Below are 25,934 nucleotides of genomic sequence, written 5' to 3' on the forward strand. Positions count from 1 at the left end.
AAGATAGAAAACTCTGGGTATGAATCTTGGTCTTTACCTTCAAGATCAACAAAAAGAGTAACATCTTTGAACTCTCCACCTGGGGTTCAAATGACTGAGGAAACATTCCTGTTAAAAGCAATGCACAACAAACATTAATCCAAAGCACTGTTGATGATTGATCAATTTGTTTGCCCCATGAATATTATTCGAATGTGTCCTAAACCCTGTGAGCCAAAGTTCTAATGGGTCCAAGTTATACTACCAGAACTTCCCAGTGCATTGTGTGGTTACCATTATAGGAGGGTTGTTAATCTGATGTTATTCATTCATCCTTGGCTACAAAAACAGCAATATAATGTTGGTCAGGGATATGAACGAATTATTTTTTAAAAGGGAAGGAGGCCAAAATGAGCTCTGGAATTGCTTCATTCCTTCACCTGTTAGGACAGAGCATGGATTAGGAAGTGATGTATTATGGTGGAAATCAGGGTGGTCCAACTGGCAGCCCAAGGCCTCATCCGGGTCGGAAGATGGTTTCATCTGGACCACAAACCATTCCCAACTTCATTGTCCACCGAGCAAATACAGCCCGCGGACATTTCTTAAATCCGGTATCCGGCCCTCAGCAGCCAAAAGGTTGGACCACCCTGGTGCAAGAATATGAAAGATAAACTTTTGAAGGATATGGGTGTCATGAGTGTAGATTCAGACCTTTCAGGAGCTATTTAGAGGTAATAATACAGTGTAAATTTCTGCCTTAATTATTGCAGCTATCAAAAATTGCATATTTATTTCCTGAACTTTTGAGAAATGTCTTAAATAAAACATTATCTGGAAGCAAAATAAAATCTTTTACAGAACTGTGTCCGTGTGGTGTGAATTTAATTTTCATTCACCTCAATTTTCCCCCTTTTTTTGTCTTCCACAATCTGAGTGAATTCTTCAAATAGGTTTATTGATCACAGCTGTTCAGGTGCACATGTAGCTACTTTAAATAAGAGACTTCCAAAGTTTGCACAAGTAATAATAATGATAATAATTCTTACATTTGGTATTACATACAGAGCACTCGCTTCACAAACTAAAGGACCTGGGTTCGATTCCCGACCCAGGCAAATCGTTGGGCAAGTTTCCTTACTCCACATTCCTCTGTTCATCTAGCAGTAAGTAGGAACCCGGCTGTATCGGGGAGAGATGATAAGGTGCTGTATTAAATGCAAGGATTATTATTATTATTATTAAAATTTCCCCACATAATAGTGTATTTCTGGGACGTCTCAGATGCATCAGACATAAATATGAATGCCTTCTAATCCACCTGGATCTAGATTTACATATTGAACTTATACTATAATATCTTGAATATATAAAACATAATCCTTACATTTGATATAGTACCTTTCACAACTGCAGGATGTCTCAAAGTTTTTTGTAGAATGTACTGTAAAATCTAGTGACTGTGTATTTTGTAAGAAAATGCAACAGCCAATTTGTGCACATGTCCAAAAACTCCCACAAAGTGAATGATCAATTTTGTCCAGATGAGGAAACTGAAGCTCACTAAATGTCAATTACCCTGTTATCATTTAACATCTTTCCATTAGTATTTGATAGCCTTGTTAGTTATCTACACTTCTCTTGTTTTCCAAATGTCTTGAGCAAATGGCATTGTTCCTTTGTGGTCTGGCTCCACCCCACTCCCCTACATTGGAATATAATCCGTGTTCTTCCTGTTACAACACTGGAACTAATTGCATTGTTAAAAAGTAACACAACGTATTATTTAGAAAAACGCTCAGATATAAGCACTGCCAGTATTCTTCTTTAGTGGTGATGGCAATAGATAAGGCTACTGTTTCGGTGGTAAGCAATGCTGGTAATGAGCAGGAAGAGGACCGACCTAAATGGGACAATAAATTTCAATATCTTCTGACCTGTGCCGGATTCGCCGTGGGACTGGGAAACATTTGGAGATTCCCTTACCTCTGTCAGACCTATGGAGGTGGTGAGTACAACAGCAGGAAGGGAGAGGAGATTAGCATGTAGAAGAATCTTACCTCCTCACTCTTATCTTTCCTAGTGTTTCTACTTTGGTCTTTTCTAATGGCTTCTCCTCCGACTCTGCTTAGTGATGTGTGAAATTCCTCTGGGCTCTATTCTCGGTCTCTCCTTTTCAATATCTGCACGCTTCCACTTGGCATTGTCATCCAAAGGCAAGGGATTAACTTCCACATGTATGTGAATGACACCTAACTTCATCACTATGCCTGTCCTGACCGACTGCCTGTCAGAACTGATGTTCTGAATATTCTCTACATTTCTCCAGTTGATTGTCGATACGACAGAGGCTCAACTGCTTGTCTCCCGTCAGTGCCTTCTCACCTCAGATGCTGACACGTATCAACCTCCATGAATGTACATTTCACTTTGTAGAGCCAATGTAGAATCTTGGTGTCTTGTTTGACTCCAAATGTCCATTCAACACAACATCTGTACTCTGGTCTGATCAGCTTTCCCCCACCTCTGAAATAATGCGCACCTCGGTCACTGCCTTTCTCCTCAGACCAACAAGACCCTTACAGGAGTTCCGTAGCTCAGTGGTTAGAGCACTTGCTTTGCAAGCGAGACACCTGGGTTCAACTCCAAGCAGGGCGAAACCTTGGGCAAGTTTCCTTACACCACACACTTAATAATAATCCCTCCAAAACAAAACAATAATAAATTGGTCATTTTCAATCCACGACTGTTTGTGGGATTCTGCTGTGAGCAATTGCTGCCGCGTTTTGCCCACAAATATACGGTCAATTCACTTTACAGCATATTCTGTGATGTGCTTTGTGACGTTGAGAAGATGTGAAAAGCGCTATATCAAATGCAAGGATTATTATTATTATCCATGCATTTATATGTCTACGTTTGACTTCATTAATGCTCTGCTTACCAAGGTCCTTAGTGCTTCCTTGCACAAGTTGCAGACTATCCAGAACACTGCAGGGCATGTACTCCACTCTTTAGAACTCCATCCCAGAGTCCCTTTGACTTGTTCACTCCCTCACCTCGTTCATGGTCCATCTCAAGACTTACTTCTTTGACCAGGCTTTTGGTCATATTTTCCCTCCCCACCCCCCTCATCTCCCACTTGCAGCTCAGGTTCCAAGTGATTGGTAGGTGTTGAGCACTTTGGGATGTCTTCCTGATGTGAAAGGCACTATATAAATGTAAATTTGTATTGCTGTTTGTTGATTTACATGAGGATATTCTTCCCAATACAATATTTTGAGCAAATTGTAATGGATGAACTCCAACCAGAAGAACAATCATGAGATGTTTCTATTTGTGTTAATAGAATTATGAGGAAACATAGACATCGCTGTTTAGATAAAGATGTAGAATTCAGTAAGTTTCTTCTCTTATCATAAGGAGGGGTCTCAATTCACAATTACTGTGATGTGTAGTGACTGTTTTGTAGGCCAATGTGTTAGTCATTTTGCACACAACAATGTCCCACAAACAGCCATTTAGTGAATGTCCAATTATATTAGGAGGATTGTTGGTCAGGGTACTGGGCTGAACTCCCTTCTCTTAATGCAACAGTCATTTTTGTAACAAATGTGCTGTTGAAAAGTTTGCTCTCTGACTCCCTTTTAACAATTGAATAGTTAACGTAGTACCCAAGCGCAGCTTTATTGTTGTTTGTCGATTAATCCCCAGTTGTGATTGGCAGTCATAAATCTAAGCAAAAGTGTGCGAAACATTGCACAACAATTAATGCAGGAAAATTACTGAACTAGATAACCTGTTGTGTTTGTGACAGTCAATTGTCAATGAACGTTCAGATTTCATATAAAGGTAAACTCCTCAGCATTTCTCTACAAATATCCACATTATCCACGTTTATTGCTGAATTTTCTGATTTAAGTTATCAAGTAATATTATATTCAATCACCAAAAGTAGAACACAGCTCTGTTTTTCACTGTGTCAACAAATCCTGAACCTTGTTAGTGGCACGGATTTGTGGATAGCTTTCATGCTTCCAGGTTACACTAATGTTGGAAAATTTCAAGATTGTTAATAAATCTTACCTGTGCATTGGCAAAACTCTTGAACATGTTAACAAAACCCAAGTTATCTGTAAGCAGATTAGTCGAACAATTTGTTCTGCCTTACTCCCAAGTTCAAACTTGTCAGCATAGAGGCAAGTATTATTATTTTATTACATTACATCAGAGCTTGGCTCAGTTGATAGCACTCTCATCGCTGGGTCAGAAGGTCAGGGGTTCAAGCCCCATGTCGGAACTTTGTGCTCAGAACAGCTTAGGCTGAATTTCCAATGAAGCCCTCTCGCAGTGTTTTGATAAATGTTTCTGTGGATAAACTTATTCATTCATTTCATTCATTTATTAGAAGGTTATGCTTGAAGGCTTAGTTGAGGAAGGGCAGGAGGAGGCTCATGTGAAGCATGAACACCGGCATACACCAGTTGGGCCGAATGGCCTGTTTCTGTGCTGTATATTCTAATGTATTCTAATGTAGTCTAACGTATTTCATGTGGAAATTGACAAATGCATTTGCGTTCAATGTATTATCATTTCAATATACAGCAATTTCATTTGAAGTACTTTTTGACATTATAGGTACTATATTAAATGCAGAGATTATTAATTACTATTAATAGATATAACTCCAATGAAGCCTTCAGTACAGTTTGGCTCAGTTGGTAGCATTTTCGTCTCTGAGTGAGAAGGCTGTGAGTTCAAAGCCCAGATTGGGAAATTGACTCACGTAGTCTAGGCTGACACTCCAATGAGGTGCTGGGGGTGTGCTCCATTGCTTGAGGTGTCGTCCTTCGAATGAAGACATTATAATAATAATAATAATCCTTGCATTTGATATAGCGCTTTTCACGTCAGGAGGACGTCCCAAAGCGCTTCACAGAACATACTGTAAAGTGAATTGACTGTATATTTGTGGGCGAACGCGGCAGCCAATTGCACACAGCAATGTCCCACAAACAGTCGTAGATTGAAAATGATTAATTTATTATTGTTTTTGGTTTTGGAGGGATTATTATTAGGCGTCTGGAGTAAGGAAACTTGCCCAAGGTTTCGCCCTCTGCCTGGAATTAAACTCAGGTCTCTCACTTGCAAAGCGAGTGCTCTAACCACTGAGCTGCAGGACTCCACATTTTAAAAAAAGAGGTTGTGGCTGCCTATTCAGATGGGTGTTAACTAGAACAACAACTTGCATTTATGTACCGCCCTTCATGCGGGATAGTGTCCTGGAGCGCTTCACAGTAGCGGAGGCTGACGACGAGCCAGGGGGAGAGGGAGGGGAGTTGACCATAAGCACAATCAAAAAGGAAGGTCTTTGGGTGATATTTCAAGGTGGGGATGGAGGGGGCAAGGCGGAGGGATTGAGGGAAAGAGTTTCAGAGTTTCGGGATGTAGTGGTGAAGACACAGCCACCGATGGTGGAGCAGATGGAAAGAGGGTAAAACAGAAGGTCGGAGCCAGCCGAGCAGAGGTAGTGGGTGGTGGAGTGGGGTGGGGGGCTAAGCAGGCCGGATAGGTAGGGAGGTACGAGCGCATAAAGTGATTTGAAAATGAGTGAGACGATCTTGAAATCGATCCTGTGGCTCTATTCAAAAATAAACTGAAGTTTCTCCTGGTTTGCTGACAAATAAAGTTGGTCCCTCACTTCATTGCTGTTTGTGAGACACTGCTGGGCATAAAATTGGTTGACGCATTTGTCCACAAATTGCATTGTCACTACATTTTCTGTGATGTGCTTTGAGACATCCTTCTGACATGAAAGGCACTATATCAAAGTTAAGAATTGCTTATTATTATTATAAATATAAATTCAGACAATCGAATAACAGATGTCCAAACCTATTTGGAAGATCTCCATGTTCCTGATCACAGAGGAACCTCACCTCCTTGTCCTCTTGTTCTGTCTTGGGACTTCCTATTGTCCTTGGTTTACTTTTTCAAACAAACCGATTAAAAAAATTCTTTAAGGTCCCCTCTGAGATTTTTCCTTTCAAGACTGAAGATTAGACTAACTTGCCTAATCATGGCTCATAGCTTATTCCTCTAACATTAGGCATCATTCTCGTTGTTCTCATCTGCATTGTCTCCATGGTCTGTGACATTATGTTACGACCAGAGCTGAATGTAGTACTCTAGGGGTGGTCTGACTAGACTCAACAACAACAACAACAATTTGGATTTATATAGCGCCCTCCGCGGCGGGCGGCGTCTCAGAGCGCTTCACAGTAACGGATGCCGTGAGATTTTAGATGTTGACGAGAGCCAAATAGTATGGCTTCTATCTTGTCAACGTTCAGCTAAAGGAAGTTTGCGCTCATCCAGCCCCTGAGATCTGATAGGTAAGCTGACAGAACATCAGGGGACTGGGGGTCGCAAAGAGAGGTGGAAAAATAGAGTTGAGTGTCATCCGCAAACATGTGGAAATGTACCCCATGTCTATGGATGACATCCCTAAGAGGGAGCATGTAGATCATAAAGAGGAGGGGGCCAAGGATGGATCCTTGGGGTACCCCGCAGGTAACCGGGTGAGAGCGGGAGGAGAAGCTGTTTGTGCAGATGTACTGCTGGCGGTTTGTGAGGTAGGACTCGAACCAGGCGAGTGCGGTCCCACTGAGGTGGATGACAGAGGAAAGGTGGTGGAGGAGGATGGCGTGATCGACTGTGTCGAACGTGGCGGAGAGGTCCAGGAGGACAAGGAGGCAGAGGGAGGCCTGGTCACAGATAGAGAGGATGTCGTTTGTGACTTTCACAAGCGCAGTCTCTGTACTGTGGGCAGCGTGGAAACCGGACTGGAGGGCACCGGACTGGACTCAGGTCAGGAGTAGAAACACAGTGCCAAACATTCCAGTAATTAAAGTTTTCGGAAGAAAATTCCTACAAAAATATTCTTTGCCTTTTGTGTGTGCAGTCTTTATGGCATTTGAGAGTTAGCATTTGATAGCCAACACTTAAGAATTTGTTGTTACCAGTTTGTAACTTTCAACGCTGTCTGTAAATCGCTTCCTTGAATTTTTTTTGACCCTGGGCTCCGAGCAACTTAGTCCATCTAAACAATGTTGTTTGAAGCTGGTGGATGATTATGTAGGAAATAAATTCATAACTTATTTCTGTAATCCATTAGTGCTCCTTTATACACAGGAGGAACTCATTGGAGGAAGTCAGTAACACATTTTTTTAAAACAAATTATGGGTGTGGGGAGGTAAAAAAAATTATAATTATCATATCACAATTCACATGCATTTATAATGTCAGATTTCATGGAAGGTAATGAGTTGGTACCTCTTGCCTTTGAGTCAGAAAATTGTTGTTTCAGGCCTTCCATCCGTACTTTGAACTCAAATTCTAAGCTGACACTCTCAAACAGTTTCCAAAAATACAGACTTAAAGAAAATTGAGGATATTTTCAGTGAAATTTTAAAAGCCAATAAAATAGTGAGCCCTGATCTGACTTGAATCATATACATATATCTTCCACATTAAACTGACTTTTCTGAAGTTTTCAAGCATTCAGGTGAATATGTGCAATGAATAGTTCTCTAGTTTGCCAGGGTCAGCATTTCCGTGATAACTTCCCTGATTTGTCAGAATCATATTCCTGACGCCTCCACAATCTGGGCTTGATTCCTATGGACTTTGAATGATTAACTTTATGCAGGGGAGTTTTAATGATTTACCCATTATGTAACAAGTCTACCAATAAGTCTATCTTGCGGGAACGTTTTGTTCTGGGGAACAATTATATTTTTCAAAGGTTCAAGTTGATTGACTGGCTTCTGCTGGGGTCAACATGAATACTATCAGAACTCTCTTTGACCCATGAAGACTCCACTCTGGAAGCAGATAGCTTTACAATGGAATTTCTGCAGCTGAACAAGATGTACTTAAGTGACTGTAAATATTCTGTGTGATTCAAATAAAGAATTAATAAATTAGTGGAGTCCTGTAGCTCAGCGGTTAGAGCACTCGCCTCACAAGCAAGTGACCTGGATTCGATTCCAGGCAGGGCAAAACGTTGGGCAAGTTTCCACACACCTCTGCTCACCTATGAGTAAGTAGGAACACGGTTGTTAGTCGATTGGCTGATCGCTTTTCCGGGGGTAATAATTCCTTAAAAAAATTAAAAATTAGTCACTCAATCCACGACGGTTTGTGGGACACTACTGTGCGCAATTGGCTGCTGTGTTTCACCCACAAAATATACAGTCAATTCCTTTTACAGTATTTTCTGTGAAGCGCTTGGAGACATCGCGAAGACTTGAATAGGCATTATATCAAATGCAAGGATTATTATTATTAAAGAATTCAGTTAATAAATGAATACACAACATAAGAGATACAACAAATAGGAGATACATCAAATGAAAGTACAGAATGTTTCAATGTAATTATGATCATTGCTCCTTTGAACCGTCCTCTCTTTTACCTTCCAAACTCCCAATATATTCTTCTGGATACGCTTCTTTCTCTTTCACATCCTCACTGAAATTAAATATTATTACAATATTTAACTATCTTTGCCATTAAAATTGGCCTCCTTGAAGAGAGGTAAGCAGAGTCTCCTTGAAGTTAAACTGGTTCTAAGGTGACGTGCTTGGCAGTGAGAAGAATTTTTTTCACGCAGTGAGTTGTTCGAATCTGGAACGCATTGCCTGAAAGGGTGGTTGAGGCCAATTCGATAACTACTTTTAAAAACGTGGTGGACGGGTATTTGAGGAGGACGGGTTTGCAGGGTTAAGGAGAAAAGGCTGGGGAGTGGGATTGACATTAATTCTCTATTCAAAGAGCTGGCACAAACTCGAGGGGCTGAATGGCCTCTTTTTGTGCTGTACGATTCTGTGATTCTATGATTCTATGAATGTCAGAATCAAGCCCAACCTTTGTTGCAGTCTCGGTAGCCTGGTTTCTGAGCCTGGTGGGTCTCCAGCACTCCAGGGCACAATACTTGTGGGAACAAAGATGCTTCTAATCTGTAGCCCTGATTGAGACTTTTTAATATTGACCAATATCATCTTATGTCCAAGTTCATCACATCATAGACTCGACTACGCCAACTCGCAGCTTGTCAGCCTTTCCAATTCTTCCCTTCACAAGCTGCAGATCATCCAGAACTCTTCAGCTCATGTCCCCTCCCGCACCAGGCTCTGTGACCCCATCACCCCCACCCTTGCCTGGCTCCATTGGTTCCCCATCCCGGACAATACAGTTCGAAATCCTCATCCTCACCTTCAAGGCCCTCCATGGATTTGTCGCTTCCTACCTCTGTGACCTGCTGACGCCATAGCAACCTGTCCGCTCCCTCCGCTCAAGACCTGTGTCTCAAGACCCTCTTCTTCAACCTAGCCTTCGGTCACCCTCCTACCCTCCCTGCCTTCCACCCTCCCTGATCCCAACACAACCTCTCACCCCTGCTTGGGTCCAAATCCCTGACTGTCCAGCTCTTTGGGACGTCTTCCCGACGTGAAAGGCATTTTACAAATGCAATTTTGTGTTGTATTGCGTACAGTTTGGAGACAACTGAGATATGCAGGATATACTATATGTTTTATGGCACATCTGTAGCTACCAGAAATGGTTACCCATATTTTCATGCTATTTAATACGGCATAGAATTTTAAATAGCTTATACAATTGTTCGCTCCCAAGGGCAATGAAGCAATGTAAGTTGTCTGTAATTTATACAGTTCTCTGAATCACTTCTACCCCACATTTAGCACACGCAGGTGCATCTGCACCTCTTAGCAACTGCAGGAGCTTCTGTTTATTTTGATGACCTAGCAGTGTGAAGTGCTGCTTTTACGTGGTTTCATTCATTGCATGTCATAATAATGCCTCGATTGTTATACACTCCTATAATAAAGTCTGTGTGTCACTGTGTTTTTCCTGGATGATTTCCAACATGAATTTATAGCTGTGTTTTGTTCACCAGGTTGACTGGGAAAGAGTTTCAATTGCACCTTATGGCTCTGATATTCTGGCAGGGTGACTGGCTGTGAAGTTTTCTGGCCAGGCTCCAGATTTGGGCGATTGCTGTGCTCAGCAATGGAAAGGATGACTCTGTATATGCTGAACTTTCGTATCACCTCAAAACCACAGTAACTACAAGCTCCATTTTAATAAGGGCAAAGAGCTAGGGAGAAAGGTAACATTTTAAAGTGTCCAGAGTTTGGAAATTCCTGAATTTCATCTTATCTTTGAAGCTGTTTTTCTGCCATTCTAAAAAACACTCAATAAGCCAGCATCAAAATTAAGATTATATTTAAACATTTGTCAAATTCTGGACATTCAACATTGCTACTTAGTGTTAATCTAGACCCAACTGAATTTTTCTCCACATTTGCCACGTCACGTTGGAGACTTGTTTTGGGATATAGAGGACTCTACTCAAGATCAATACTGAGAAGATCAAATTCTACTCAAAAGGGCAAAGTCTGCTTACATTCACCACAGTATTACCATTTTTAGGATCCATTCTAAAAGAAAAACAAATTCCACTTAAGGGACTGCTCCAACACCATAGTGCTTTCCATACTTCAATAATTTCTTAACCTAGTCACAGTTGTGTGAGTAGGTTCTGGGGGTGAGTGAGGTGGAGTTCAATTGTTAGCTGAACTAAGATGCAGCACTTTGGCAGAAAATGCAGTTCTGGTTTCATTCATCTGCAATTACTGCATTTTCTGTGATACTTTGAAGAAATTTGTAAGGTCTTAAATTGTACATCTGCTCATAGCCAAATCTCTTTCTGTTCAATTTACTTTTTAATTGCTTTGTTATAAATTCAATCCACGACTGTTTGTGGGAAACTCCTGTACACAATTGGCTGCCGCGTTTCACCCACAAAATATACAGTCAATTCACTTTACAGTATATTCTGTGAAGCACTTTGAAATGTCTCCAAGACCTATGTCAAATACAAAGATTATTATTATAGTTTTGAATGTTCCCATCATTAATCCGTATTATTGCTCACTCATTCTCTCTCTGCCCTCCATGTCCCTTCTCCCTCAAAACTATCCCTTCTCACTCAGCTCACTGCCTCCCCTCCTTGGGTTTCTCTCTTCATCCCTCCTGTCACAGTAACTCTCTTCTACCAAATCTGACACTCCTTACAGATCTCAACCCCATTTTTTCACCGATTTTATCCCAAAATGAAATTTACTCCTCTGAAACCATGGCATATGCATGCTCTCAATGCCCACACTGAAGAAGGGGGTACAAACAGGAGAGGGAATATAGATGAAAAAAGAGGCAGAACAACATGATCTAAAAGTATTTATCTTAAATCATTGATTTCTATTACTGTTTGTGATTACAGGAGCCTTTTTGATTCCATACAGCCTTGCACTGATTTTCGTGGGGATCCCTCTATTTCACCTCGAATTAGCAATTGGACAGCGACTCCGGAAAGGCAGTATTGGTGTCTGGAATTCCATCTCTCCATACCTGGGAGGAGTCGGTAAGGTTGTGGGTTGAAACGATTTTTTTTTAACAAACAAGATTTTTTTTTGTCCCCAGAATTTTGAGAAATCAAATACAAAGCTTCAAAGCGGCAGCAATTCTTCCTCTTGTAATTCTCACTCTTCCTGGTTCAAAATGTAAAACACACCCATCAGTTTAAGAACATATTTTATATATTTGTGCCCACAAAATATACTGTCAAATCACTTTACAGTATATTCTGTGAAGTGCTTTGAAACGTCTAGAAAATGTGATAAGCCGCTATATCAAATGCAAAGCTTAATTATTTTAATATTACCATCAGCTTCATTGCTTGCATTAACAGGTTTTATGTACCATTTTGTGACCATAAATTAAAATTTTCCTCTGTAATCCCACTCCTCTTTGCAGCCCCTGCTTCAGCCTAGGAATTGAGAGTGCAAATATCCCTTGGTTGCAGAGGAGTAAACTTCATTTTAGGATAACATGGGTGGAGAAATGGGGCTGAGACATCATGGGCTTCAGTTTGGGTAGAGAGAATACATTTTCATGAATGCAAACTGACTGTTACACTTTGGGATGTTTAAATATTGCATCTCAAATATTGTCCATTTCCCATTATCATATCCATGAACACTCCTTTTGTATGCAAAAAATAATGATAATCCTTGCATTTGATATTACGCTTTAGCATATCATTGAGATGTCTCAAAGGGCTTCAGAGGGTAAACTGTAAAACGGATGTGAAATGCGGCAGCCAATTGCGCACAGCAATGTCCCACAAACAGCCATGGAGTGAATGACCAATTTTATTTGGGAAATTGTTGGCTAGGATACCAGAACAAATTCCCTTCTCTTTACAAACAGTATTATTATTATTATTATTATTATTATTATTATTATAGTACCATGGGATCTTTAACTTCCATCTGAACAGGCGGATAGGATCTTAGTCTTACATCTCATCTGAAGGATGACATCACCGACAATGCAACATACCCCGGCACTGCATTGCATTGTGCGATATCATTTCACGTCCTGGTGTGGGGTGCTATATAAATGCAATTTATTGTTGTTGTTGCTGTTGTTCATTTGATTCATTGTAATTCTTTGAACACACATCTTAAAAGTTTTTAAAACCTTTCTTCTGTGTTGCATTACAGGCATTGCATCGATGCTGGTGTCCTTCCTGATGGGATTGTATTATAACACCATCCTTGCATGGGTACTCTGGTACTTTTTCCATTCATTCCAGGATCCATTGCCATGGAAAAATTGTCCCAAGTTAAACGACAATCAAACAGGTTAAGAAGAGCATCTAGAAATGTTTCACCAATATTCCAGTGACATTTAGTGACTTAGTAATCAATTCTTGGGCTTATCAAGTTGAGGCAGGTCACCGCTGGATATTGGAACACTTTAACGCTATTTTTGTCAGCATTGAAGACCCTAAGGTCAGGTGAAATATGGCCCGATGTGATGTAATGGCAACAAAGTCCACCTGGTCACATCTTCGTCTTCATTCCCTCCTTCGACTTTTTTGCTCCTTCCCCTATGTCCCTTTCCAATATCATGTATGCTTTTGCTCCTTTACCCTTACCCAATCCCATCTCCCACATTAAACCCACAACCTTCTCCCTTTCAATCTAGCATTGGACTACCAGATTACCACTTTTCTGTCCCCTGCTTGTAAACCTTTCCCTTTTCTTTCATTGCATCCTATCTTTAATAATAATAATAATCCTTGCATTTGATATAGCACTTTTCACGTATTTGAGACGCCTCAAAGCGCTTCAGAGAATATACTGTAAAGTGAATTGACTGTATATTTGTGGGTGAAACGCGGCAGCCAATTGCACATTGCCAAAGTGCAATTGGCTGCTGCGTTTCACCCACAAATATACAGTCCCACAAACAGTCGTGGATTGAGTGACCAAATTATTATTTTTTTTTAGGATTATTATCACCAGAAAAGGAATCCGCCCATCGACTAACAACTAGGTTCCTGCTGGGAATAGAACCCAGGTCTTTCACTTGCACTATGATTTTACTGAGGTTGCTGCAAATTGTGGCAAGAATATTTTGCCCTAAGAGCTTCAGAGTCCGTTTAACCATGTGCAGACCACTTCTCCAGCACTGTAGTGTTACATTGCCAAACCCCATCTTTACTCCCTTTTACTCCTCTTTCACTCCTTGCTCGTGTCCCTTCAATCCATTTTTTTAATTCCACTCACATAGCACTGATAACCCTCAACAAAATCAGAACCAATGTTCTCTCAATAAAGGCTTCCTCAACCAGTCTGCTTTTGAGGTCCGCTCACTTGCGAGGTAGTGCTCTAACCACTAAGCAACAGGATTCCAAAATGGTGTGAGAAGGACAATAGCTTTTTGTTAATACTTTCTTATCTTCTTAGGCAATTTATTCATATAATTCACTGATGGGATGATCAAGAAATGTATTAGTCATGAGTTGTCATCTTCACCAGAGAAATGCAAATCTTCACTACATGTACATTTCATTAAATATCCTCTGCGGTCCTAATGTATAATATGCTTGCATGTTATCATACGCCAATTAGTCACATCTCTAGCTATACATGTGATTCCTCAGTTGAATGTTTTCCATGTATTGTTTGCACCTTAGTTCAGGTAACTTTTTATGACCAAAGTTTGCTCTTGTTTTTTGCAGAGTGTGAGCAGAGCACTCCTGTTGACTACTTCTGGTATCGAAAGACCTTGAACATAAGTAATGACATCAATGTGAGTGGAGAGCTGCAGTGGTGGCTGGTAATCTGCCTTGCCACTGCTTGGATCATAGTGTTTATGTGCACTATAAAAGGAATTGAAAGCATTGGGAAGGTGAGGATTGATTTTGTATCAACCTGTATAATTTGTTTACCATTGATCCAAGGACACCCCATACTTAATTAACTATTCTACTGTAAAATGCTTACTTTAAAAGACAACCTAACATTGAGTTTACCATAAATTCCCGATCTGATGTAACCTTTACCTCCAAATACAGCAAAGTGAGAACTCTTATATCTAGCAGGATTTCACCTCTCTTTTCATTGTGCTTTGCAGGCTGTATACATCACTTCAACCTTCCCTTATTTAATATTGTTAATTTTCTTTGTGCGAGGGTTAACGCTGCCTGGAGCCATCTACGGCTTAAACTACTTGTTTACACCAGATGTAAGTCTATTTAATTGTATATCAATAATGAAGACTGGCTATGCAATTTAGATGACATAGCTATTATAATACACATTGATTCGGGTCTAGTTTGGAGATTCACAAAAGGATTTCTAAAAGATAAATCCTGCAGGTACTATCTGACTAAAGAAATCCACTTGGTCACTGATAGAAATGTCGATTTATAATCCTTAATCATAATTCTTATATTTGGTATAGTATCTTTCACATCAGGACAGGTCCCAAAGCGTTTCACAGGATGTACTGTAACAACTTTAACATGAGTAATTGCATATAGTGTAGTAAGTGACTGACAACTTTGGATCTAATGTTCCCAAACCTTTCTACTCTGTTGTAGATACTTCACACTGAATTAATTGCTCTCCCCATGATGATCCATGCCAGCAGGCTAACCATGCCTCACTGACCCAACCCTCTATCCTTAACCCCACCGCCGTTCACTCTTAGTCTCTGCGTGTGCACATTGGCTGCCGCCACCAACCCGAGCTCCTTCCCCAAGATGATCCCATCCCTGTTTTCTACCTCCATAACCATGCTCAGTCCTCCTCTCCCACTGCCCTCCCCGACTCCTATCCCTGCTCAACCGTCCCACAGCCTGCCTCTGCTCCAGCCTGCGAATCCTCCATAGGGTCCATCATGGTAACAGCAGCCACTCTGACTGCCCTATCCCCCATTCTCGCCACAAGGCCCATCAGTATCTGACCATGGGGGCCAACCTCTCCTCCCTCATCCACATCCCCTCCCTCCTGTCAGTCCTCCCCCTCCATCTTGAATCAAATTTAAGGGTCTATTGGCAGATACGGCTGAACCTTATCAAATTTTAGCACTCTGCCCTCGTCTCTGCTAAATCGTTGATCTACTCCAAGAAAGTCTTGGAGGCCAAGAATAACCCCAGGCTCCTCTGCTCCATCACCAACTGGCTCCTCCACCCACCTTCTCATGCCTCACCCATCCTCACCTCCAATACCAACTGCAAGGTGATGCTGGACTTCCTCAAATCCAAGTCGAGGGGAACCACTCAACTGCCTCTGCCCTTCCATTTACTATGCCCTCCCCAACTCCCCCTTGCACCCCAGCCCCTACACACCCCTCCCTCCACACCTTTGAACCTGTCTCCCACTTCTCTCTCACCACCACTATAACCCGCATGAAACCGACCACCTGCTCCCTCGACCCCATCCCTGCCCCTCTCCTTACCTCCCAGCTCCACCTCCTTGCCCCTCTACTCACATCATAACCTCTCCCTGTCCACTGGTACCATTCCCACCCTTTTATAAACAACCATCATCACTCTTATCCTTAAAACAAACCCTCCCTGGATCCATTTCTGCTCTCAAACTACTACCCTATCTCCAACCTAACTTTCCTTTCCAAGGTCCTGGAACAAGTTGTTGATTCCCAGCTTTGCTCCTTCCTCTCCCACCACTCCCTCAACGAATCCCCCCAATTGGGTTTCTGTGCCGCCCATAGCACAGAAACCGCTCTGCTCAAAGTGACAAATGACATTCTGTCCATCTGCGACCAGGGTTCCCTCTGCCTCCGGTCCTCCTTGACCTCTCTGCTATCTTCGACACCGTTGACTGCTCTAACCTCATCCACTGTCTTTCCTCTCACCTCAACCTTCACAGTTCTGACCTTGAATGGTTCAGATCGTACCTCTCACAACTCCACAAACGGTTTCTCCTCTCGCCCCCTTAGCGTCTCGTGCGGTGTTCCTCAGGGCTCTGTCCTTGGTCCCCTCTCTTCAATATTTATACTCTCGCTCTTGGTGACATCATCCACAGACATGGCGTCAACTTCCACATGTATGCGGATGACACCCAACTCTACCTCTCTGCCTCCACCCTTGACTCCAGGACGAATGGTGTCCTGACAGAATGTCTGTCAGACATCAAGTCCTGGATGAGAGCTAACTTTCTTCAGTTGAATATGAACAAGGCCAAGTCTCTCCTGATTGGCTCCTGTCAGTGAATCCTCACCTCAGGCGCTGGCAGCATCACCATGCATGGATGCACACTCTATCTTACTAAACCAGTCCAGAATCTTGGCGTCTTGTTTGATCCTCAACTATCCTTTCTACTCCACATCCATGCCATGATCAATTCTGCATTCCCCCACCTCCACCTCCACAACATCGCCTGGCTCCACCACTGTCTCACACCGCAGGCCGCCAAAAACCTCATACACACATTCATAACAAATTCCTCCCTTGTCCGCTTCCCCAATTCCTCCCTCCATAGGCTGCAGATCATCCAGAACTCTGCAGCCCATGTCTTGTCGTGCACCAGGCTCCTTGACCCTATCAACTCCATCCTTGCCCAACTCCAGTGGCTTCCCATTGCACAGAGAATCCAGTTCAACATTTTGGCAGCATCACCTTCAAAGCCCTCTATAATCTTGCTCCCCACTACATCTGTGACCTCCTAACCCCCTACCATCCTGCCTGCTCTCTCTACTCAACGGGCTGCGGCCTGCTTCACGTCCTCTGCCTCACCCACCCCACCATTGGCGGGCAGGCCTTCTGCCACTCTGCCCCAAACCTCTGAAACTCCATCCTGCATTCCCTTCACCTCGTCCCCTCCCACTCTCCCCAATCCCGACCCCCAGCTTGGATTCAAAATACTGACTGTCCAGTGCCTTGGGACGTCCTCCTGACGTGAAAGGTACTATACGAATGTAATTGTGTTGTTGTTGTTATCAAAATCTCCATTATTTTAGCGTGCAACTATTAAGATGATTGAAGGTGAACTAGATGGAACTTGATCTTTTTTCATCTAACAATTCCTATGTTCCGAAGTAGAGTGAGTACATGTGTTTTGTGGATGGCTTGTTACATTAAAATTAATTCAAATTTAATACCATTGTATCGCATTTTAAAATGGTCAGAATTTCACGTAAGTGTAAACTATTAAGTGAACTGATTTTATCTGTAATAAATGGACTTTATGTGTTTTTTCATTTCATTTCAGTTGACAGTTTTGGCACAACCAAAAGTGTGGTTAGATGCTGCCACACAGATCTACTTCTCTTTGTCTTTGGGCTTTGGAGGATTTATTGCGTTCTCCAGCTATAACCCACCAAAGTAAGAATATTCCTTTCTGTATATTGTCAAGAAATTTGCTCAACAGTAGGAAAAACATTGTCTTACATCAAAATTTCATTGGGACTTTAAACTCACATAGTCTTTACTGACATTCCAATATAGTACTGGGTATGTGTGTTCCATGGTGATGCCATCCTTCAAATGAGATGTTAAACTGAGGTCCCGTCAGCATGTTTAGATGGATGTTAAAGCTCCCATGGCACAATTCGTAAAGAGAAGGGAGAGAAACTCAGAGCTCATCCCATGGCATTATTTGAAAAGAAAAGCAGGTTTCTCTTGGTGCCCTGGCAAGCAATCCCCCAAATAAAATTGGTCACTCACTTTGTGGACTGTGTGCAATTCGGCTGCCACATTAAATCCTGTGAAATGATTTGAGACATCCTCCAGATACTATACCAAATGCAAGGATAATAATAATTATTATTATTATATAATATTATTATTATTATTACATATCACTGACCTTCTCTCCCCCGCCTATCATTCATTAAGAACTTGCAGAAAATTAGCTTCAAAATTAAGGCTGTATATAAGAATTTACCAAATTCTGGACTCTGAAATATTACATAAATTGAGTAAATCTAGATCTTGGTTGTATTTCTGCAATAAGATAATAAATAGAAGCTCACAAAGAGAAATACATTTTCACTACATGAAAATCTTGTTTTTCAGGAATGATTGTGAGGCAGACGCAGTGGGAGTGGCTATTTTGAACAGCATTACGTCTCTATTTGCTTCTATCCCACTTTTCTCTATTCTTGGATTTAAGGCAAATGTGGCTTACTGTTCTTGCTTGGACAAGTAAGTGGAGCTCATTTATACTTGTACTGTTCTTATACTAAAACAGTTAAATCGAAAAGGTAATAATTGTTCTGGATTTCTTTTTGCAAACAACTGGGAAGGAATTGTCAGGAACTGTCGTTTTCATGAAGACAGTGGGATTGATCATTAACAGTTGAGACTTTTCTCATTCCGTGTTGATAATTGCTTCTTTTTTTTAACATGGGCAATGGCCCTTTAACTATAATTTCCTGTTAATTGCTGCATTAATTGCTGCTGCATTCTCCTACAAATAGACAGTCAGAACTTTTTTACAGTAAAACGTTTGAAGCGCTTTGAGGCATCCTCTGCCCTGAATGGCTTTATATCAAATGCAAGAATTATTACAATGGGAAATCTCATTGTCTCTTTAATGATTATATTTATTTGTATTTACAATGCATAACAATTTCTCAACAGGAATGTATTACTAATCACAAATGAATTTGATATCCAAGATGGAAGCATTACAAGAGACAATTATGCCAGCTGGTTAGATAACTTGAATGACACCCATCATGACAAAATATCCAATCTGGATTTGAAGAATTGTGATCTTAAGGATTTTCTGGATCAGGTCTTTCCTTTTCATTTAACTGTAAACAATCATGTGTCTTCCAGCAACATCAGATTAATCTATTTCATGTCAGCTTCAGTTTTGCATACAAAATACAGTCACTGCATTTGCAGTATATTCTATGAAGCGCTTTGAGCCGTCCTCCTGACATGTAAGGATTGTTATTAAATCAGACTGATTGCAGATTGAGATGATGCTGTAGTTTAGCAGAATTCCTTGTCAACTCTAAGACCTGGACTGATGGGATGAGAGTCCAATGACTCTACATAGCTGTAAAGAACATATGTAAATTGAGTCTGAGAGCCTCAAATCAGTTCCTGGTGAACCTGACAATGAGAAACCAAAAACTGGGCTGGTGTAGGAAATTAAATTGCTACACTGGTGCAGTAAGACGTACACTTCTGAGCTTGGGAGTTAAGTCAAGGAAGCAATTTCCCTGTGTCCAAAATGTTTGCTAGTTTCCAGACATATACTGAATTTTAGCAAATCTTGAATTCAATGTCGGTTTTCTAAAGTTTTTAAAATAAGTTACCAAAACTTGGCTTCAAAATTAAGAATTTTCTGAATGCTCCAAAATGTTCAATAAATAGTCAACTTTGGCCGAGCTAGGCTCAGTTCCCTAACAGGTAAAGTAGAATTAAGAGGTTTATTTTGTATCTAATACATTGACTGATCTGGGAGCCAGTGAAAGGTATGAAAGTAAGTAGAAAAAATCCAAACTAAGACTGATATTAATTCCCAAATTATCCTACACAATCTTAAATTTGAAGATGACTTTTATAATATGGTTTGGCCTCAGTAAAGTGAAAACCATTCTGTGGCTTAAACATATTGCTAAATGGGAGACGCTGACCTGATGCAGTTGTTCAAGCTGACCTTCGATACTGTTATTCTAAAAATTAAAATATTCTTGGTTCTCCAGTTCCAGGGTTTCTCACCATAATACGTACATTTCATTGAAATAGGTAAATTGACTTGTTACCCATTTGCCACTGGTAAAGAGATTTGCGCAGTCAAATTGAAATGACGCGGAATTATGAATAGTAAACAGTAAAATACAGGGCTGTAACTTAATCCAGGAGGTTCCGATCATTCAGAAACCGCAAGGACAAAGTTCAATTGGTTTATGAGCATTATCTTAACCAAGAGGTAAAATAAAAACTTGAACAATCACTTCATATCATCTGTAAATGATACTGTATGCATTTTTCTCAGTAAAGTGAAAATAATGCTGATAGTTAAAAATATTGCTACATCATCCTGTTGTCAATCATTCTAAAATAAGAATGGAACATGATTCAAGTCGCAGTTCATGAGCCTTGTGGTTACTGTTTAGAATTGATTGTGATCGGCTTGTTCATGAACTAACACAAGGATAAGGTAACACCATGAGGTTTATCAATGGATCTCAAACCTGCTCTTCCTGGCCAAAGTTTTAGAATGCATCGCTGCAAATCAGCTTTGCTCACACCTCTTCCTCCAATCCCCACTCGAACCCCTTCAGTCCGTTTTTCATCCTGCCCACAGCACAGAGACAGCGCTCGTCAAAGTGATATCCTGTCTCTCTGTGACCAGGGCTCCCTCTGCCTACTGGTTTTCCTGGACCTCTCCTACGCTTTCAACGGAGTCGATCACACCATCCTCCTCCACTGTCTCTCCTCAATCATCCACCTTAGTGAGACCGCACTCGCATGGTTCGAGTCCTATTCAACTAACTGCCAACAATATATTTCGGCAAATGTTTTTTCCTCCCAGCCCCACCCGGTAACCTGTGGGGCATCCCAAAACTCCATCTTTGGCCCCCTTCTTTTACTTATCTACATGCTCCATCTCTGCAATGTCAACCGCAGACATGGGGTCATCTTCCACATGTATGCAGATGACGCCCAAATCTACTTCTCCTCCTCCAGCTGCGATTCACAGTCCACTGGTGTTGTGTCAGCTTGTTTGATGGACATCAAGGCCTGCAGTTGAATATCGGCAAGACGGAACCCCTACTCAATGGCTCCAGTCAATGTATTCTCTTCTGTGGGTCTGAACTCCTCAATCTCCCCTGGATCTCCCTCAGACTCACCAAACCCGTGCGCAATGTAGCCATCAGGTTCAATCCCCAGCTTTCCTTTTCCTTGTTCCCTGACTAGGACCGTATTTTTCCACCTCTGACACATGGCCCGCCCTCCGTCCATACCTTACAATTAAAGGAGCCAAAACTCTCATCTACTCCTTCATCACTTCCCAGCTGGACTATTTCAATGCCCTCCTTGTTAGTCTCCCCAGCTCCATGAAGTTCAACTAATTCAAAACATCTGGATACTCAGCGCACATCATACCAGTCCTTGCCAGGCTCCACTGGCTCCCAATAACCGATGCTCCCACTGCATCTGTTCAGCTAGCTCTGGCTTCCTGTTTGTCCCTTGTCCCCTCTGCTCCACCATCGGTGGCTGTGCCTTCAGCCACTACGCCCCGAAACTCTGGTACTCTCTCCCTCAATTACCTCCCCAACTTCAAATCCCACCTAAAGACCTTCCTTTTTGATCGTGCTTAGAGTCACCTCCCCACTCCCTCTCCCCGGCTCGAGATCAGACTCCGCCACTGTCAAGAGTTCCAGGACGCTGCCCCATGTGAAGGACACTATATAAATGCAAGATGTTGTGGTTGGATGTTGGGGTTTCCAGCACTGATTTATTTTTCTCGTGAACAATTCTCTGAACCACTGCTGTGTCATTCTTTTGACTTCACTATCAGTGCGGATAGTTTACTAACATCTAGTTATCCTACATAAATAGGATGGAGTCCTGTAGCTCAGTGGTTAGAGCACTCGCTTTGCAAGCGAGAGACCTGAGTTCAGTTCCAGGCAGGGCGAAACCTTGGGCAAGTTTCCTTACTCCACACGCCTAATAATAATCCCTCCAAAAAACCAAAAAACAATAATTAAATTGGTCATTTTCAATCTACGACTGTTTGTGGGACATTGCTGTGCGCAATTGGCTGCCGCGTTCGCCCACAAATATACAGTCAATTCACTTTACAGTGTATTCTGTGAAGCGCTTTGGGACGTCCTCCTGACGTGAAAAGCGCTATATCAAATGCAAGGATTATTATTATTATTATATAAATATATGGGTACACTAAAGTCACCATATAGATTACAAAAAGGCAGTCTGTCAGGACACCAGTGGTCCTGGGGTTAAGGGTGGAGGCAGAGAGATAGAGTTGGGTATCATCCACGTATATGTGGAAGTTGACCCCATTTCTGTGGATGATTTCACCAAGAGGAGGTTGAAGGGGAGAGGACCAATGCAGAGTCCTGAGAACACTGCACAAGATGATTTGGGGGCTGGAGGAGAAGCCATTTGTGGACACAAAGTGGAGCCGATGTGAGAGATAGGATTGAACCATTCAAGGGCAGAACCTTGAAGGTTAAGGTGAGAGGAGAGGCAGTGGAGGATGATAGAGTGGTCCACAGTGTCAAGGGCAGCCGAGAAGGATGAGGAGAAAGAGGAAGTCCACAGACGGACAGAATGTCATTTGTCACCCTGACCAGGGCTGTGGGCAGCACAGAAACCCAATTGGAGGGGTTTGTAAAGGGATTGGTAGGAGAGGAAGGAGTGAAGTTGTGAAGGAACAACTCTTTCAAGGACCTTGGAAAGGAAAGGGAGGTTGGAGATGGGATGGTAGTTAGTGACCATCCTTCCTGATAATTTGTTCCAGTCATTAAGTACCCTCTGGGTAAAGAAATACTTCTTGGTGTCTGTCCTTTGCTATCCTGAATGTGTGACTTCTTGCTCTGCTTGTCTAATCATTGCTCATAGCTTATTCTATAACATTGGGGATTATCCTCTTTGCTTTCTTCTGTACTGCCTCATCATAGTAGCCCCCTTATGTCAGCCAACCAGAACTGTATGCAGTAATCTAGATATCGCCTGACCAGAGAACTGTACAGCTTGAGCATAAACTGAGCTGATTTGGCAATATAACCCAGCATCCTGCCCCCACTCTTTGGAACTCCATTCCATATTCTCTGTGCCTCGCTCTCTCCCTTGCCTCCTTCAAGGCACGTCTCAAGACCTTTCTCTTCGACCGTGCCTTTGGCAATCTTCCTACCCTCCACTCTCCCTGATCCCAACCCACCCCCACCCACACCCACCCCGAGACCAAATCCCTGACTGTCTAGTGCTTTAGGACATCCTCCTGATGTAAGAGGCACTATACAAATGTAATTTTGTATTGTGTGTATTATATCCTAGTTGTCTTTGTTTTGACATGGTGAGCGATAAGTCAACGAACACACCAAGGTTTCTTTTAATTCCCCCCTTGGCAAGTTCTATCCCTTCAATGGAACATATATACCTCCTATTTTTAATGTGATGTGATACCATTGATATCCATTGGTATTATTCCAGAAGTAGAAACTGTGAAAATGTCAGCCCTACAACACACATTTGTCTATTTCCAGGATTCATGCAAGCTCAGCTCTTCCACACACACGATCAACAACAGAAGCTAGACTCTTCCATAGAGTAGAAAAGGGGATGGTTTAGTACATGCTGTAAGGAGACAGCAAGAGTAACAAAAGAAACAAAATTATTCATTATCCATTATTTATTCACAGATTCACTCTCAAATGTCTATATATAAATATAGCAGTTTGTTAATATTTGTTCTTTTACACAGAGCGCATCAGGCACTGGGCTGGCATTCATTATCTTTACTGAAGCTATCATTCAAATGCCTGGGTCTCAGGTGTGGTCCATCCTATTTTTCATCATGTTATTCAGCCTGGGCCTGTCATCAATGTTCGGGAACATTGAGGGAGTCGTTGCTCCTTTGCTAGATTTGAAGCTGCTACCAAAATATATTCCAAAGGAAGTGATTACAGGTAAATGGCCACTGACGTCTAACTAATTCAGCGAGGGCAGAAAAAGCTCACCTTGTTTTCAACAAAATAATGTTGGCCACACATATTGGATGCCAATAGATCTTGACTATCAATAGATCACGATTTCAAGAACCTCAGACTCACTTACAAATCACTTTGTGCTCAAGCACCTCCGTACCTCTCCAACCACTTACACCCTACTGCACTACCTACCTCTTCTCTCAGCTGGCTCAGGTCTGTACATTCCTCAACCCCTCTGTTCCACCATCGCTGCCTGTGGTTTCAGCCACTGTACCCCCTCGCTCAATCCCTCCGCCTTGTCCCCTCTGTCCTGTCCTCTCTTTGCCTGTCTTCAGATTGCAGCTGAAGACCTTTCTCTTTGACTGTGCCTACGGTCACATCTCTTTTCTCCTCCGCTCATCATAAACAACCCCATTGTTAAACGCTTCAAGACACCACCCCACGTGAAAGGCGCTATTCAAATGCAAGTTGTTATTGCTGTTATTGATTATTTCCATTGAGCTTTACCATTTCCAACCAGTTACCTTACAAGACTCACATTTCAATTGTTTGTCAGAATATACTGCACTTTTAAAAACATATTGCCCAACAATTACGCTTGATATACTTTCCCTCGAAGGATCCTTCCCATGGCATTGGGGTGTAAACAGTTTCTAGTGTGGACATAAATGAGGGAAATGATGTGTGTGTGAAGTTCTCAAAAAACAGCACAGTTGAGGAAAATCAAGAGACCTGGATTCCTTGGGAATTATGCATCAAGCAATTGTTTCCTTTGTAAAATCTTTTGCTCAGAACAGTTAATGCAGCACAGAGCAGGTCTTGAACCTGTAATATTCTGGCACATATAATCCTGTACCCACTGCACTGGTGGCAATAACTTCACCCACTATGCACTGGAGGAAGTGATCACATGATCTTAATGGAAAATAGGGTGCAAAGTTATTTTTAACCAATTGTTCCGGCAGTATAAATATTGCACTTTACCAGTCAAACCTAATTACATCATGAGATTATAAACCAAATTAATATGGAATCTCGTTTGATGTTGTGTAGCACTCAGGTGGGTGGAGAGTGAATGGGGCTGTCTACACCCACATTATAAATTGATCTGGATAGGAACATATCTGATTTATCAAGGTCAGATGACAGTTAAAAATAAGCTTAAAAAGTTAACTTTTACCCTTTGAACCCAAGACATGAATGCGGAAATTGAACATCAAAAGGACACAGTTTAACAGAGAACAGTCTAGCAGTTACATTATATTTGTACCCACCATTTTTCTAGAAAATACAACTGCTGTATGAGCCTGGAATTCAATTATATCATATTGTAAAGCTCAATTGTATCATATCATGTAAAACACAAAAGACACAAAGCTGTCTTTTGTGTTTCATAACCATAAGTAAGGCCGCACACACAGAATTAAGCAATCAACTTAACAGAGCTATGATAAGAGCAACAATTAGACAAGGTGGAGTTCTTTAGTTTAATAAGTTGGCTATCATATTTCACCCACAAAATAAACAGTCAATTCACTTTGCAATATATTCTGTGAAGCACTTTTGAGACGTCTCAATGATGTGAAAAGGCCCTGTAACAACTAGAAGGATTGATTGTATCATTGTAGTCTTGAAACTACTGCCCCATCTCCAACCTCCCTTTCCTCTCCAAGGTCCTGGAATGAGTTGATACTTCTCGGCTTCGCTCCTTCCTCTCCCGCCACTCCCTTCTCGAACCCCTTCAATTGAGTTTCCAGGCCTCCCACAGCACAGAAACAAAGTGATTGGTCAAAGTGACAAATGACGCTCTGTTCATCTGTGACCAGGGCTCCCACTGCCTCCTCGTCCT

At 41.7% G+C, this 25,934-nt stretch overlaps 1 protein-coding gene across 2 annotated transcripts in view; it reads left to right on the top strand.

Moving 5' to 3' along the window:
• Positions 1-1,791: 1,791 nt before the first annotated feature.
• The window catches only part of LOC103176219 (sodium-dependent neutral amino acid transporter B(0)AT3), a 29,843-nt gene continuing 5,700 nt past the window's right edge, over positions 1,792-25,934 (top strand). For both annotated transcript variants that reach the window (XM_007889635.2, XM_007889636.2), the window contains exons 1-9: positions 1,792-1,987; positions 11,349-11,489; positions 12,634-12,774; positions 14,160-14,329; positions 14,555-14,665; positions 17,656-17,768; positions 18,462-18,590; positions 19,029-19,185; positions 23,860-24,064. In XM_007889635.2, the coding sequence (XP_007887826.1) occupies positions 1,816-1,987; positions 11,349-11,489; positions 12,634-12,774; positions 14,160-14,329; positions 14,555-14,665; positions 17,656-17,768; positions 18,462-18,590; positions 19,029-19,185; positions 23,860-24,064 (1,339 nt within the window). In that variant the 5' untranslated portion in view covers positions 1,792-1,815. The remainder of the gene's footprint in view (positions 1,988-11,348; positions 11,490-12,633; positions 12,775-14,159; positions 14,330-14,554; positions 14,666-17,655; positions 17,769-18,461; positions 18,591-19,028; positions 19,186-23,859; positions 24,065-25,934) is intronic.

The sequence above is a fragment of the Callorhinchus milii genome, unplaced genomic scaffold, assembly GCF_018977255.1.
Source record: "Callorhinchus milii isolate IMCB2004 unplaced genomic scaffold, IMCB_Cmil_1.0 Scaffold2, whole genome shotgun sequence".
Lineage (NCBI taxonomy): Eukaryota > Metazoa > Chordata > Chondrichthyes > Chimaeriformes > Callorhinchidae > Callorhinchus > Callorhinchus milii.